The sequence below is a fragment of the Merops nubicus genome, unplaced genomic scaffold (genome assembly GCF_000691845.1).
Source record: "Merops nubicus isolate BGI_N331 unplaced genomic scaffold, ASM69184v1 scaffold5834, whole genome shotgun sequence".
NCBI classification, from domain to species: Eukaryota; Metazoa; Chordata; class Aves; order Coraciiformes; family Meropidae; genus Merops; species Merops nubicus.
The window spans coordinates 24,127-38,479 of NW_008603487.1; the positions used below are offsets into that span (position 1 = coordinate 24,127).

At 37.2% G+C, this 14,353-nt stretch overlaps 1 protein-coding gene across 1 annotated transcript in view; it reads left to right on the forward strand.

Annotated features, from left to right (window-relative positions):
• The window catches only part of PGR (progesterone receptor), a gene marked incomplete at its 5' end in the record, with an annotated part of 34,506 nt that extends 23,103 nt beyond the window's left edge, over nt 1-11,403 (forward strand). Inside the window, 4 exons of the mRNA XM_008938667.1 lie at nt 590-734; nt 3,489-3,619; nt 8,708-8,865; nt 11,248-11,403. Of these exons, the coding sequence (XP_008936915.1) occupies nt 590-734; nt 3,489-3,619; nt 8,708-8,865; nt 11,248-11,403 (590 nt within the window). The remainder of the gene's footprint in view (nt 1-589; nt 735-3,488; nt 3,620-8,707; nt 8,866-11,247) is intronic.
• Between the last annotated feature and the right edge of the window lie 2,950 nt (nt 11,404-14,353).

Here is a 14,353-nt window from a genome sequence, read left to right on the forward strand (position 1 = left end):
ACAAGGTAGCAGGACCAGGTAACAAAGAACGTGACCACTGCTTGCAGTGGCAGGAAGCTGTTAGATTGACTCAGATAATTCTTATCAATCCTTGAAGTTATCAAAGAGCAGAAGCTACCAAAAGCAGACAGATAACTGAATATGGTTCTCTTCAGTTAAATGCAAGAAAGATATTCACATGTGGGTGTTCATTATCTTACAGCTGTATCTCTTGTTAAGAACACTAAGTCCAAGCTATCTGTATTAAATGAATTGGTTACAGTGATCATGTTACAAACCGTCCTATTTTTACCAAAGGAAAATGAGATGCTTTTCTGTTCCCTGAAATAGTCACTTTTGTCTGCTAAATTTAATTTTGGTTTGATCATTTCAAAATACTGGATCAGAACAAGAAAATAAGAGGTTAATTGTCAAAGTGAGATAGCCAGTTATACAAACTTCAGAAACTTCTGAGAGCTACATCCCCAAGAGCACTTGTCTTTCTAGGTGTTCTCAGTTTTATAGGACAAAGTAGTAATCTCACAACAGCTGTTCAGCTTTTGTGTATGTGAGAGCTATAAAGTATTGTAAATTTCAATTTCCTTTCTAGGATTTCGGAACTTGCACATCGATGATCAGATAACCCTCATCCAGTATTCCTGGATGAGCCTAATGGTTTTTGCGATGGGATGGAGATCGTACAAACATGTCAGTGGTCAGATGTTATATTTTGCACCAGATCTGATTCTAAATGAGTAAGTAGACTGCTGTTGCATAATATGAAGGACGTTTTGAACTTGTGTCAATGAGAATGTAACTTCATTGAGGTATAGATTTCATGCATTACTTGTTCTGTTTCTAATTTAATGGCAGAGGAAAATTCTCTGGCCATATTAAATTCTGTAACTTTGGAAAGGCTTTCGATAGGGCCCAACAAAAGGAATTCATATAATATATTTTAGTTATCCAAGAGCAAAATTAAAAAAGAAAATATTGATGATGTCAGATTTATCTGAATTCATCTGAATAAGACATGAGTTAATGTTTAATAAATGGAACAAAGTGGGATTTTCTTTGGTCGTTGTTGGAGTGGCTTTTGTATATAGTCTAAATGCTCAGTTTTGACACTTTCTGATACAATTCTGGTTTTCTAAATTCCTTTTATTGTTAGAAAATTGTAATAATTTTAGCAAGAAGAAATTCTAATATCAAGGATAAAATATATGAGACTGCTCTTTTCTAGATTGAGGAGGGGATTTTTGGCTTAGATTTTACTTCACTGTGCTGAGTAATTCAGGTAATCTTCATTTCAGTCTTTGTAAATTATCCATCTCTGAAAGCTAATATTGTCAAAGCTGTAATTTTAGATTCTTTGATTATAGTACGTGGGAGTTTTCCAGGAACAGCAAAATGTAATTTAATCTCCTATTTATTTGTTCCTTAATACATTTTTCTCAGTTATTGTTTCTGAAAATCCTAAAAGTACTGCTATGAAATGAGATAAAAGTTAATCAGTTTTTTTTTTTTTTTGTAAGACATATCTGCTTGAGGGTTAAGAGGTGTATTGGCAAAAGATCTGGGCACCTGAATTTAAAATCTGTAAATGTGCAAGTTCTTGCCAATGAAGTTTTTTATAGAAAATATTCAGTGGAGCAGGTCCTGTAGTTCCTGACCTTTTCTTTTCCAGATGACTGTAAATCACTGTGAAGTTACAGAGTAATGAATACTTTCCTCTCCCATGTGTATTAATTATGCTGTACAAATTGAAATACTTTGAAGGGATGAAATGGAGAGAAGTTCTGACTCTCTTCTGTCCCAGCATAGTCTGTGGTATGTCTCATGGTTATGTTCAGAAGAAACTGAGATAGCTTTATCCAGTAATGACATGTCTTGGGGTATTACCCTGCATGTGGGCCACTGCTGCCACCTTGAGAAGAAGATTTTAAGTACTTTCCTCCAAAATAAGGTTGAGATTTGTGAACCCTGATTATAATCCCTCAGAGACAGTTTATTTGCAGCTCAAGACCGTTTATTTACCTGTCAGATTTCTGCCTACAGAGAAGGAAGCGGACTGACAACACACTCTTCTCTTGGTTCTAGAACATTTCATCAGGGGCAAAGAAGAGAAGTTATAAACAAAGAGTTGGACATGAAAAGTAACTGGCACACTAAATCATAGCTGCAACTGTTTATTGGGAAATAAGCTAGCTTTTTGATCAGTAAAATGTAAGCGACTTCTTTGTCTACAATGATGTCTAAGATTGTATTTTCAGGAACAGTTTAAGCATAAGTAACTGCTGAACACTGCCAAAAGAGTTAACTCCACCTGCCTCAGTTGTGCATCCTCATGATTTCACTTTAGCTGGATCAAGTCCTGTCTGGCTGCACTGTCCAACAGCTAAAGAAATTAGATGCTTGATAAATACCCCAGAAGAAGCCTGTGGAAGTGATCCCTGATCTGACCTGCCACGTGGGAGAGCAGCACTAGTGCCAGAATAGCAGGACTGCACACCTAGAGGTGGAAAGAGATAATGGAAATTCCTTCTACAGGGGCAACCCACACCTGAGTTGTTCCAAAATGACCATGAAACCACAATCCACAGATTGTTTCACAGCCAATCTGTCATTTAGTGAATGAAGTTGTAGTGCTCCTTGGGAGTGACTTCTTTGGTAGCAGCAGTTTCAGACCAAGAAAGCCAGGAGTGTTAGTTTGACAAGCAATTCGTGACTTAGTATTAAAACCCTGCAAGGATTTTCTGTTGCTTATCCTTTGCAGTATCTGAAAACATGACTGAGAACAGCATTTGAAGACAGCTTGCAAGCAGCTGCCACTCTTCATAGATAATAATTAGAAATAGAAACTACAAGAAAGGAGTAGGAAGGAAAGTTTAAAGTAGATACAGAAGTAATCAGATCAGTCCATTCAGATCTAACAGATTAAATTTCTATGTTTAAACAGAAAAATGTTTAGTGGCATAAAATACTACAAAATAATGTCATTGCTATTAGCAGTACAATATTAGACTTTCAACAAAGTATTTTGATGCAGACATTTTTGCAAAAACTAAGAAAAAGTATTCTGTAAACTTGGAGGTTAATCTTTAATTTTATACTTTGAAATCCTTTCAGAGAATGTAAAAATTACCAACCTCTAGACAAAAAAACCCAAACAAACAAACAAACCTGCTTCACGTTAATCATTAGGGCGTGTTTAATTAATAAACCTTGCTTTTTGTGGTTAGCATTCAGCTTTGATATTCTCCATGTGTTTTTTCTGGGTGACAGTAACAGATTATACATCCAAAATAATAGCATATCCATAAAGATTGAAAAAAAACAAAGTGTAGATACAGAAAAGGCAGAAAATTGTTTAAGTATATAAGCTCTTTCTTTAATTTCTGTAATGTGGTAACTTAACTGCTAATAAAATACTTCCTTCAACAGTATGGGGGCAGTTATTTTTCTTTATTTTCATGTTTTTAAACTTTTTTACCTTTTCTGGGCGTAAGACAGAGGATGAAAGAATCATCGTTCTATTCCCTGTGTCTATCCATGTGGCAACTCCCACAGGAATTTGTCAGACTTCAAGTTAGCCAAGAAGAGTTCCTGTGTATGAAAGCGCTGTTACTTCTCAACACAAGTAGGTTCTTTTATATCTTCATAACATATCACTAGTAAAAGAATTTTGAATCATGCTGTTTAACATGGCATTTGCTAAGCTATCTGGCCTAACAAATGGAAACTTCTTTGAAAGGAATGTTAATATTCCAAGGCATAAGAAGATTTTTTTTCTGGTGTTCATAAGGAACAAATAATTTGTGATTCATTGTTGGGTTTATTCTTTATAAAGATGCTGGACAAATGCTAGATCCCCTTTGATTTATAGCTATACTGTATTACACATTTTCAAATCAAGTGTTCAGTAATTCTGCCTGGAAGCTTTTCAGCTTAAAAGACACTACACAGATAAAAAAAACCAAACCTTACAAGCATTAGAAATATATTAAAATATATTTAATAAATTATCAGGGCTGAGGGCTTTATCTTGGCCAATAGCTTAAAGCATGCTTACTCAAAAGAAGTAGGGAGTTGGACATGGCAAACAATACTAACATGTATTCAACTTTTTGTAGTTATAAATAGGTCAAGTTTAGCACAGCTATAAACAAATGGAAATGTTTTTCTTTGATTTGTTTCTCTAGAAAAAATCCATGGTCACTTTTAATCATATAGACCTTTTAAAGAATCCAGCATATAGCTGCATTCCACTTCAAGTGGAAAAAGTGGTGGTTGATTTAAATTATCTTCCAAAACATTTGCTAAAATAGTAAAATACACATGTGCTGAGGCAGTAATTATTAGTTATAAGTCCCCAAACAGAAAGCCTTAAAATGGTGCAGGAGCAGATGAAAATAAACACTTCTGAGAAACACAATTGGAAAAGTTTGGTTCTTTTATACACTTAAGGAGTCAGAGGAGAGATCTGCAAGTCCTGCATAACCTGCTTCTTGGGTGTACAAAGTTCCACTAAAAGATAAGGAAGTAAAATGTATTCCCTCTTAAACTGACTTAGCTGGAATTTGCATAAGCTTATGCTTAAACAAAAACTTGGTCTCAGCAGAGCATGAGCAGTAAAGATTAAGTTAATCTTGTATGAACATAAAAGTTACTAAAATAATAGCAAAATACCATACACACTACTAAAGCAATACAAATAATGTGGACAAAAATCCCCCTCTGATGTAACTCTCGTTGCTTTATTTGAATCTGAATGTATTCCTGTTTTAAATGTTTTCAACCTTGTTTTCATCACAAATGAACTCCCTTGTCTATCACCTGAACCATAGAGGAATGTTTTATATTTCTGTGAAATTTGTGATAATCCAGTCATCCATTTCTGTCCCAGAAAGTTCAATTAAACTTAAAAAAAAATTACAATGGTCCAATCCCTCTCATTTACAAGTGCATCAGTTTAACAGTATGTATCAAGCTATCATTCTTTATGAACTGCATTGCACTCAGAAACTCATTTTTAAGATGTTCTGTTTATATATGCAAGAAATTAGTTTAAAAAAAAAAAAAAGATTTCTGCCTGTGCTAATGAGTTTTGCTTTTAGTTCTCTCCCGCACTTAACGTCTTGTAGGAAAAAACAATTTGTCAAATCTTCGGGAAAAAGAACACACCTAACTGTTGTTCTGAGACATTCAGTAAATGTTTGGTACTGTACAAATATAATTCTACAAAACTATTTTCAAAAAAAGTATAAACTCGTTGCTATAAAGTGTTTTTTTTTAAGACTGCTTTTGTTTTTGTCATGATATTCATCTTAGTCCTCTTCAGAAGTGAAAGTATGGCCTTTTCAAGCCCTCATACACTAACAGTAAATCAAGTCTGAACTTTTAGTCTCTCATTCTGTCTTCTGTTGGATATATTATTTAGATGAACTGTTTTTTACTTTTTATATGATATCAAAGAAACAGTAATTTGTATTAAACATAACTAAATGTCAGTCTTGATACATTTATAATTCTGAATGGACCTCTTAGCCAAAGTTTTGACATTATTTTTGATTTTACAGTTTTATCTTTGAGTTTGCTGTGGCTTAGATAATTTCTTTCTATTGCATTTGTGGCCATTTTAAAGCTGTCTTGAAAGCAGAATGAGTCTTTGCAAAAAGTGGACCTTTGCAAATAGTGGACCAACATTTTTATTTTCTGCATTTGCAATTGCAGCAGGTCCTTATTTACTATAAATAACATCCTGTGTTTTAATAGTGCCACCTAAGTTCTAAACAGGGCTCCATCTTGCAAAGGCCACATACATCTAGGAACTAATACTATGAATGGTGCAGAAAGAATATGATTTAAGAAAGGAGGGCTATGCTGAAAAAGAGAGAAATAAGCATATAGCAAGTTCTGTTCTACCTTTAACGCTTTCCAGACGTTTGATTTAGACAAATTGCAAAATCTTCTTGCATAAGATTTTAGCTGGGTTCTTGCCACTGAATTGAAATTGCACCCGCATTCTTTACATACGTTCAAGGAGAAGGAACATTTCAGCTGCCTGTGTTTGAGTTGCATTTGGGCATGTAAGATGTTGTAATTCTTCACTCGATTAAATTGCTTAGTGGAACCTTTCGTCCTTAGATGAGAATGTGACTGTGCTTTTGCAGAATTCTAGGGAAACAGGCTATTCGTTGCTGGAAGAGATCTTTTCACATAATTCACCAGGGAAATGTAAGGACTTAATTGCTGTTTTAGAGACATAAAGGGTACCATCCACCTAAGCCTGAATTCCATCAGAGTGTCACTTTGTATGAAAAAGTTTTCATAGATATCTGTAAACCTGCTGTTACGACATACCCAGAACCATCAAGCCTTTGAAAATGAATCTATTCTTTTTCTATGATGTAACTTTTTCCCACTGTGGGAATTCCTGCCTGTCTGTCTTCTAAGCACATTGCATTCTGCATAGACCTGACCTTGTCCCTTCCATTTGGAACCTTGACACAGATGAGAGAGACACACTTTCTGACACCTCTTTTGTCTGCCTGGACTTGAGAGGCCATACAGTGTCAAACCAAAAGTCCCCCTTGTCCAGCATTTAATCTCCATGAGCTGCCAAAAGAAAGCTAACATGACATCTCAAGAAGCTGGACTACTATTAGATAGGGTGTTAGAACATAGTTTTGGTGGAAGGAGTCGCTACTTCTTTTCTGTATTTTTGGTTTTGTTTGAATTCTGTCTTAGTGAGGAGTGAGACTCTGACTTCCATAGCCCAGCTCAATGCTTACATGCTTGTCTTGAAAGTAAAATTGCTCTTTTCTGTCTGTGTCTCTCCTTCACCCAGACATTCAGTTGTCTGAGGAGACACTGAGCAAGAGACAGCCTTGGCAAAAGGATCATTTTCTCTCTTCTGCTTAACTCAGGTGGAATAGTTTTGAAATTCTGCCTTGTCAGCTCTGTCTGGGCTCCAGGTGAGGGAATTTTAATATGCTTGCCTGAAGTGTCTCCTTTCCTCTTATGTTTTTCTGAGGAACCAGAGGTGACTTAGGTAACTGATTTCAGAACAGGCTTTATGATTTCTGAATGGAGAGCTGTGTTGCTCTCAGTGCAGGATTTGCTGTCTAATTCTCTTTCAGGGAATGGTTTAGGTCTAACCCTTGTGCAACCAGCTCCTTTTTGGGTGGCTTCTGTTTAAGAATTTAGTAACTAACAATGCAGTTCAATGAACAGAGAGTCAGAAAACACATTTATTTACGTTTAGTTCCAGAAAGAGAGAAATCACCTGAAAGTTAAATGTTACTGTACTGAATAAGTCAATGGCATTATGAATGAACCTTCTATTTTTTGTTGTTTTGTTTTTTAAAGAGATCAAAATGAAATCTGTTGTGGTCTGATACTAGTCGTGGTCTGGTACCAAACTGAAGAAGTGCTAGGTACCTAGCTAACAGGTGATTTATTTAACTATGTGAGCTAGTCCCTGTGACATTCTTTTAGAGTCTGCGGAAAAAAAAAAAAAAAGTATCTCTACAGCATAATTAATTTCTTTCTAAGGATACTTCTAAAAGGGTGAGGATGACTTGTGCCCAAGACTTGCCTGATTTTTCCCAGTAAAACTACATGAAGGTGTGGTTAGTAGCCCAGATGGAGATGCCTATACTGCAAGATGTCAAAAATTTGGTGAGGTGAATCCTTCCCCTTATGCTTGCTGTCAGAATACAAAATGTTAAACGTGATGTTGCATTGTGAAAGGTCATTGGCAAGAGAGAAAGGAAAGGGCAAGAAATTTAACAGCTCTTTCAAGAGCACTATGTTTCAAACGAGACTATGTTTTAAAGGATGATTATTACAGCAAAGCAAGGGTTTGATTGTCAGATGGGAATATTTTTTTGACTTTCATTTCTTCAAGTTTTTAATTTCTCATTTGCCTTTTGACAATATAAATTATTTGTTTATATTTACTTGTGTAGACTTGTGTTTTACACTATACCATGTCAAGGAAAATATTGTCTAAAGCTTACACCTGTTTCCTTACAATTCTACCAACACCATCACTGATCAGTTATGGTCTTATTACCAGCAGTCACTAATACGTTAATTTCTTGATGTTCTCTCCGTGTCCTCATCTTGGTTGTCATGGTTGACCATTAAGGGTGAGTTCAATCATTTGATGCTCCTTGCTAATTTCTCTAAAAGGCTGTTCACATTTAAGACTCATGATAGTGCATCTATTCTGCTAAGTGAAAGAGATCCAGACAGGAGGCCTGACCACTAGATGCTTTACTGTGTACACTACTTGAGTTTTTAGCTGATTCCTTGAGCCCATTTTGAAGCACCCCAGCTAGATCTGTCTAGCTTAAATCTCCTGTGAAGAGGGCTGACCCTCAGCAGTGTAAACAAGGAGCCAGCCCATAACATCATTCCTCAAGGACAGGAGTGGTTCTTTTCACCATCTTCTTTTCAGCAGACAGCTGAAGCTTAAGGCTATATCTAGATATCAGCAATTAGTAGAATTGGTTGATTGTTGCTGGTATAACCTTTTGACTATTTCTATCACTATCTGGTGTAATTCTATCACTATCTGGCGTAACTGTTGAAGGGAAAGAAGTACCGGGAGTATAATAATGAATTGCACCGCACAGCATGAAATGCTATAGATTGTTCTGTGTGTTGAATTTTTCTGCCTTCAAAATAAATTGCAACCTGAGTTTTACTTTCTTTTTAGTTCCTCTGGAAGGTCTAAGAAGTCAAAGCCAATTTGATGAGATGAGAACAAGTTACATTAGAGAACTGGTGAAGGCCATTGGTTTGCGCCAGAAAGGCGTTGTGGCCAACTCGCAACGTTTCTATCAACTGACAAAGCTGATGGATTCCATGCATGATGTAAGTTTACTTGTTTATGTGCTTTGTTTTTTATGTAAGAAGGAGGTAGTATTTCTTAAAAGTAGTTGTATGGAAAGCAACTAGTCAACGTTTCTCAGCAACAAAAGAAAAGACCCTACATTTTTGCGTTAGTGTGTTTATTTGTATGAATAAATGGCTATATATTCAGCATCAATATATATTGTATATATATTATATGGTATACAAGATTTAGTATTTGAGAAACATACATTTTGAACGATGTTTTGTATCATTATTTCAGTAACTAGTAACTTGAGGCCTTGAGCAACTTAGTGAGGCCTTGATCAACCTAGTCTAGTTGAGAGGCATCTCTGCCTGTGGCAGGGAGGTTGGATTGATGCTCTCTAGGGTCCCTTCCAACCTAAGCCATTCTGTGTGTCTATGATTCTAGTACAGTTATGGGTTTTGGTAGGGGTTGGCATGTATGCCTGTGTGCATACATATACCTGTTCATGAAAATAATTACATAATGCAAAGAATAGGCAATTCAGGTTGCAAAGTCAGATTACTAAGAATTAGAGAAAGACAAAATTGTTTTTTTCAGTCTTAGTTAAACTACTTTTATGTGTACATTCCATGCCATTTTTTTAGTCCCTGAATTGGGAATAGAGTAACTTTTGAAAACCGTAGTGGTGATAAAGCACTGCAGCATAAGAGATGCAGCTGAATCCTTTCCACACCTCTGAGAATCCAGCATGTATCCTATTGGCTTATCACCCACTAAAACTGAGGAATGACATGTCATGTAAAGCTTTTCCCACATGGAAGTTGTTTTGTAGTGGCTCGTGCACCTCAGCCAGAGAGGCCCAGAGCAGAGGCAGGGCCATTCTGATGGTCTCAGCAAGCGCTGAGGGAGTGGCACTGAGGTACTTTAGGAAGAGCACTTTGGGGTTCAGTGCTGCTTGTGAGGAGCTTGCAGGGAGTTCAGGGAAAGATGGGGTCTTTGCATGTGTTCAGTCTTTTGCACTTGGCAACTCTGCATTTTAATTTGTTTAGGAATAAATTCATTTACTTCTGTAGAACTTTTCATTGCCACTAATTCCTCCTTCTGACGAGAACGAAAAACAAACTTTGGAGAGCCTTTTTATGGTAGTTAAGAGTGGTAACAATATTGATAATTATGAGGTTCACCAGCTGATCTGGAGTCTTTTGATCCAGTGCACAAACCTCCCCATCAGCTTCTGCTATCCGCAGAAATCACATTCACCATTTAGCTATTACATCATCTGAGATGCCAGCAGAAGGAGAATGAGACAAGTGCAAAAAGCATCCTTACAGGTGGAAGTAGTCAACAGAAAATTCTGAAGGGAGGATATAGAGCTTAACCATAGTCAGACTTCAGTCATCACTTGGGACTATCAGAGCTAAATCCTTCCCTGGAGTTCAGCCAGTCACCTTTTACTTGCAAAACCAAGTCTTGGCCAGTATACTACCCGTGGCAACCCTGTGCTCAAGGAACCTTTTAGAGTCAGTCTTGTTTGGGATAAAAGGTCTTCCTGCCTTATCTGGAGCAATAATTTGCAATCTGAGCGTCACAGGATCCAGAGGAAAACTCTTTGAGTGCTGGACTGTAGAGTCAATCTCTTCATTTCAAATACTTAAGGTAAAATAGCCTTAGTGATAGTGAGTGAGTGAGTCTGTGAGGCTTGCTGCAAAATACCAGTGACAATTTATGGTAATGTCTGGACCACAGAGCATCTTTGTTCAAGCCCCTATTTCAGCACTGCATGATAAAGTGATAAGAAATACTAGGAAAAGATAGGTCTTCACACTGGAGAGCCCGTGTGTTGTGAAAGCCTAGGGTAGCAGAAATAGTATGACATTTGACAACATAAAGGTCACAAGTCTTAAAGAAAAACTTCTATAAAATTGGAACTTGTCAGAGAAAACTGAAAAGGTGAAACAGTCGTGTATCTGGAGCAGCTGCTTTCAGTGGACTAGGGCCGGCGGGGTTTAATCTTGGGAGCAGCGGGCTGGGAGTCAGCCCCGGGCCAGCTGGCCGGAGGAGAGCGGAGGCTGTCCCAGCTGCGCGGGGAGCAGGGCCCCGGCCGCGCTCACGGGAGGGGAAGCCGAGGGAGCGAGTACTTCATGGGGCATGGCACGAGCCAGGACGAGGCTCCTTTATAGGAGTTAGGCACTGGCTTTATGTGACATGCCATTTAGCTGTATTTGTGAGTTTTACCACGGGAGGGTGTCTCAACAGGGAATGACAAGTACCCTCATTATTGATCCAAGGAATGACAGAGGTAGTGATATAATGATGTCAGCTGAAGGATGTATGAGATAAGTGATTGACAGCATGTTTATTTGGCTGCATTACTGTTAGCTTGATTTATCACACTTGTATTTTATTAAATCCAGCTAGTGAAACAGCTCCACCTCTTCTGTCTGAACACGTTTCTGCAGTCCCGTGCACTGAGTGTTGAATTCCCCGAGATGATGTCCGAGGTGATTGCTGCTCAGCTACCCAAGATTCTGGCAGGGATGGTGAAACCTCTTCTCTTTCACAAAAAGTGAAACGTCTTTTCTCTTATCGTAGAGATGATTTCTGGGTCATTTTTTTGTTTGTTTATTTTGGTCGAGATTTTGCCATGTCTGGACTTCAGTATATTTGTCATACTTACCCTGCCTACTGCTTTATACTTGTAACATACACAAGCCATTTATGCTTGGTGTACATACTGTGCGTTCCTGATTCCTTAACTGCAAAAATCACAACAGTCATAGGAAGTGTTTTGTAAACTCAGGTAGGTTGCTTTTTAGATATGCAGAAGAATGACAATGGATAGAGTTTTCAGATTTCTAAGAACAGTTATGTTATACATTTTTCTTACATATGACATGCTCTCAGATTTCTGATATGACAGGTGTAAACTTTCTACTTTAGTACATTGTGTGTTTGGGGACATGTGGGCATGTGTATACTACAGCAGGCATTAAAACAAATATTGCCCACATTTTCTCATGGATGTTTCACTTTTTATTAACTGATCTGCCTTACAGAAATATCCCTTCAAAGTCAGCTGTCCTGAATTAAGTAGATGTCACTGCAGTACCTTCGTGGGGAACTAAAGTGCTAGCCACAAAATACACATTGACATTAGTGCACTGAAACTGAGTTCAGCATAATGTTTTCTGCACCATTCAGTGCAGCTGTCCTTCAAAAATGGGAAAGCTTAAGAAAATTTCAGTGTATATTACACCAGAAGTCACGTGCATGCAAACCCACTCAGCTTTGGGTTTTGTTAGTTTCCTTAAAAGTTTGGCACTTACTAAAGCTAAATTACTTAGCTATCTTAAATTCATCAACTTTAAAATTCTGTATTTCAGAAGCTTTAAATGGAGATGTTTTCACTGACTGCAGCTTTTAGTATCTTGAATTCCAATGCTGAATACTCAAACAGCCATTAACGTAAAATTATAGAGAGATTAAGTGCAGAAAGAAATGGAAAATATGACCACAAACGCTTTGATACACATCAGGCTCATTTCAGTACTACTTAGTGGAGCTTTGTGTTTTGTATTTTAGAGGCATACCATTCTAATTGGGTAACTGTAAAAGAGGAATTGGACTAAATTAGCTTTTTACACTCAAGAAGACTGAAAAATTATACTGTGGTGATGTTTCTTCCTTTGCTATGGATATGAAGCAACTCATAGCCCAAGGAAAATGTTTTAAAATACAGCGAATTTTGCCAGTCACTAAAAATGATACTGGAAGTGTCTAACAATTTAGGAAATGGTGAGTCTTACTTGGGTACTTGCTGGCCATGTGCTTTTGCTCTTCCCCATTCCATACTGGATGCTTCTGTCATGTGATACCATACTGCTGATGGTGTGTAGCTTGGTCTGTGTAGGCATCTACTTGTCACGAGAACAAAGGCCCATTGGCCACCTGTTCACTATCCCTGATTAAATCGGGGTGCCCTTCGCTGAAAATACAAATGGTGTTACTTTGTCATAAAAAATATGTCCTGATTCTTGAAAACTGAACAACTAAAAATAGATCTAAAGGCATTTATGGTTTCCTAAAGCAAATCAAGAAGAGGCTACACTATGACACAGGATAAAAATGTTTTTGAGATTCCTGCATAGTAGCACATAACCCACTAGAGCTGGTGCAAAGATATGACCCTGGGTAAAATGGTATCAGCAGATTTTTGTGTTAGTTGACCAGGTTCGTCATTTCTAACTGCCCAGAGACAATTTCTTTCATATTCAATACAGTCTGACTTTTAACTGTGATCCTTAAGGCAATTATGTTTTAATAAATAACACAAATTTCTTTATTTCTACATACTGAAGTTTTGTTTTCTTTACTTTTCTTCATATTTGCATTCAGTAATTGTGGAGCTTAGTTAAAAAAGTTCATTTAAACCATTCCACTTTTGTGTAACAACATCTTCATGCATTCTTTGGGAATATAAACATCGCCACAATTTACCATTGAATAAACAGGCTGTCTATGTTACTGTTTAGATTCAACTGTTAACAGAAACTTCCCACACTAAAAATTATTCCTCAAGACTGCAATTCTGAAATTAGAAAACAGAGCAGGCAGAATGTTTGCCTTAGGAAGGCTCCAGCTCAGCTGACATCTGCCTTTTTCTCAATCCCTAAAATTTGTTCCAAGTGGCTGCCATGTCACCGTGTCCCGTAAAAATGACAGATTAGTCTGAAATGCTCTGTATTTGTCTCAAAGGCATAATCAAAAAGGAAGAAAAGACATCTTTTGGGAATAGATAACAAAGGTTAAAAACATTTTCAAATTGTATTTCTTAAAGATCTCTTAATTCCCAGAAAAAAAAATTCCCAGCACTTCACGCTCATAATAAAAGCACTATGTAAGAGAGAATGAGTTTGGCTAAATGTGGCTGCTATATGAACTTGAAAGTCCTGTGTCCACTACGTGATTGTCTGAAGTTATAAAAACCCCTTTTAATCTGAGAACTTCCAGCTTTGAGCCCAGTTTATAGAATTGCCTTTGGTCTCCATTTTGATACCTTCATTTCCTGTAGGTGACACAGACACCATGACCACTGATCACAACACACGGTTACTTCCTTCCCTGTAGAAATCTTATGTACTGTGACTTTTCTACACTGTGGCAATGTCCAGAGGGCCACCAGCAAACTGGTTTATTTCTTTGGAAAGTACGAGGCTTTTTATTTGTCTCTATTTCTCTGCATTAGTATTTGTTTAAAGATTAAGGTATTTGTTGAACTGAGCTTTACAAATGGGTCTAAAAAACCCATCATGTAGTGCTTCTCAATGTACTGAAAAAGGTACAGTAATGCTGGATTGTCTTATGTTATATTTCACACACTAGAAATAAGAGGTTTTGGCAGATGGACTTTTTTGTTTTCTGACCTTTATGGTGTGCCTGATTACAACTGCAAAGGTAGGAGACCTGTTGTACTAATTAGAAAGCTTGCCATCTGCTGTGGGCTGTAGATAGAACTTTTTG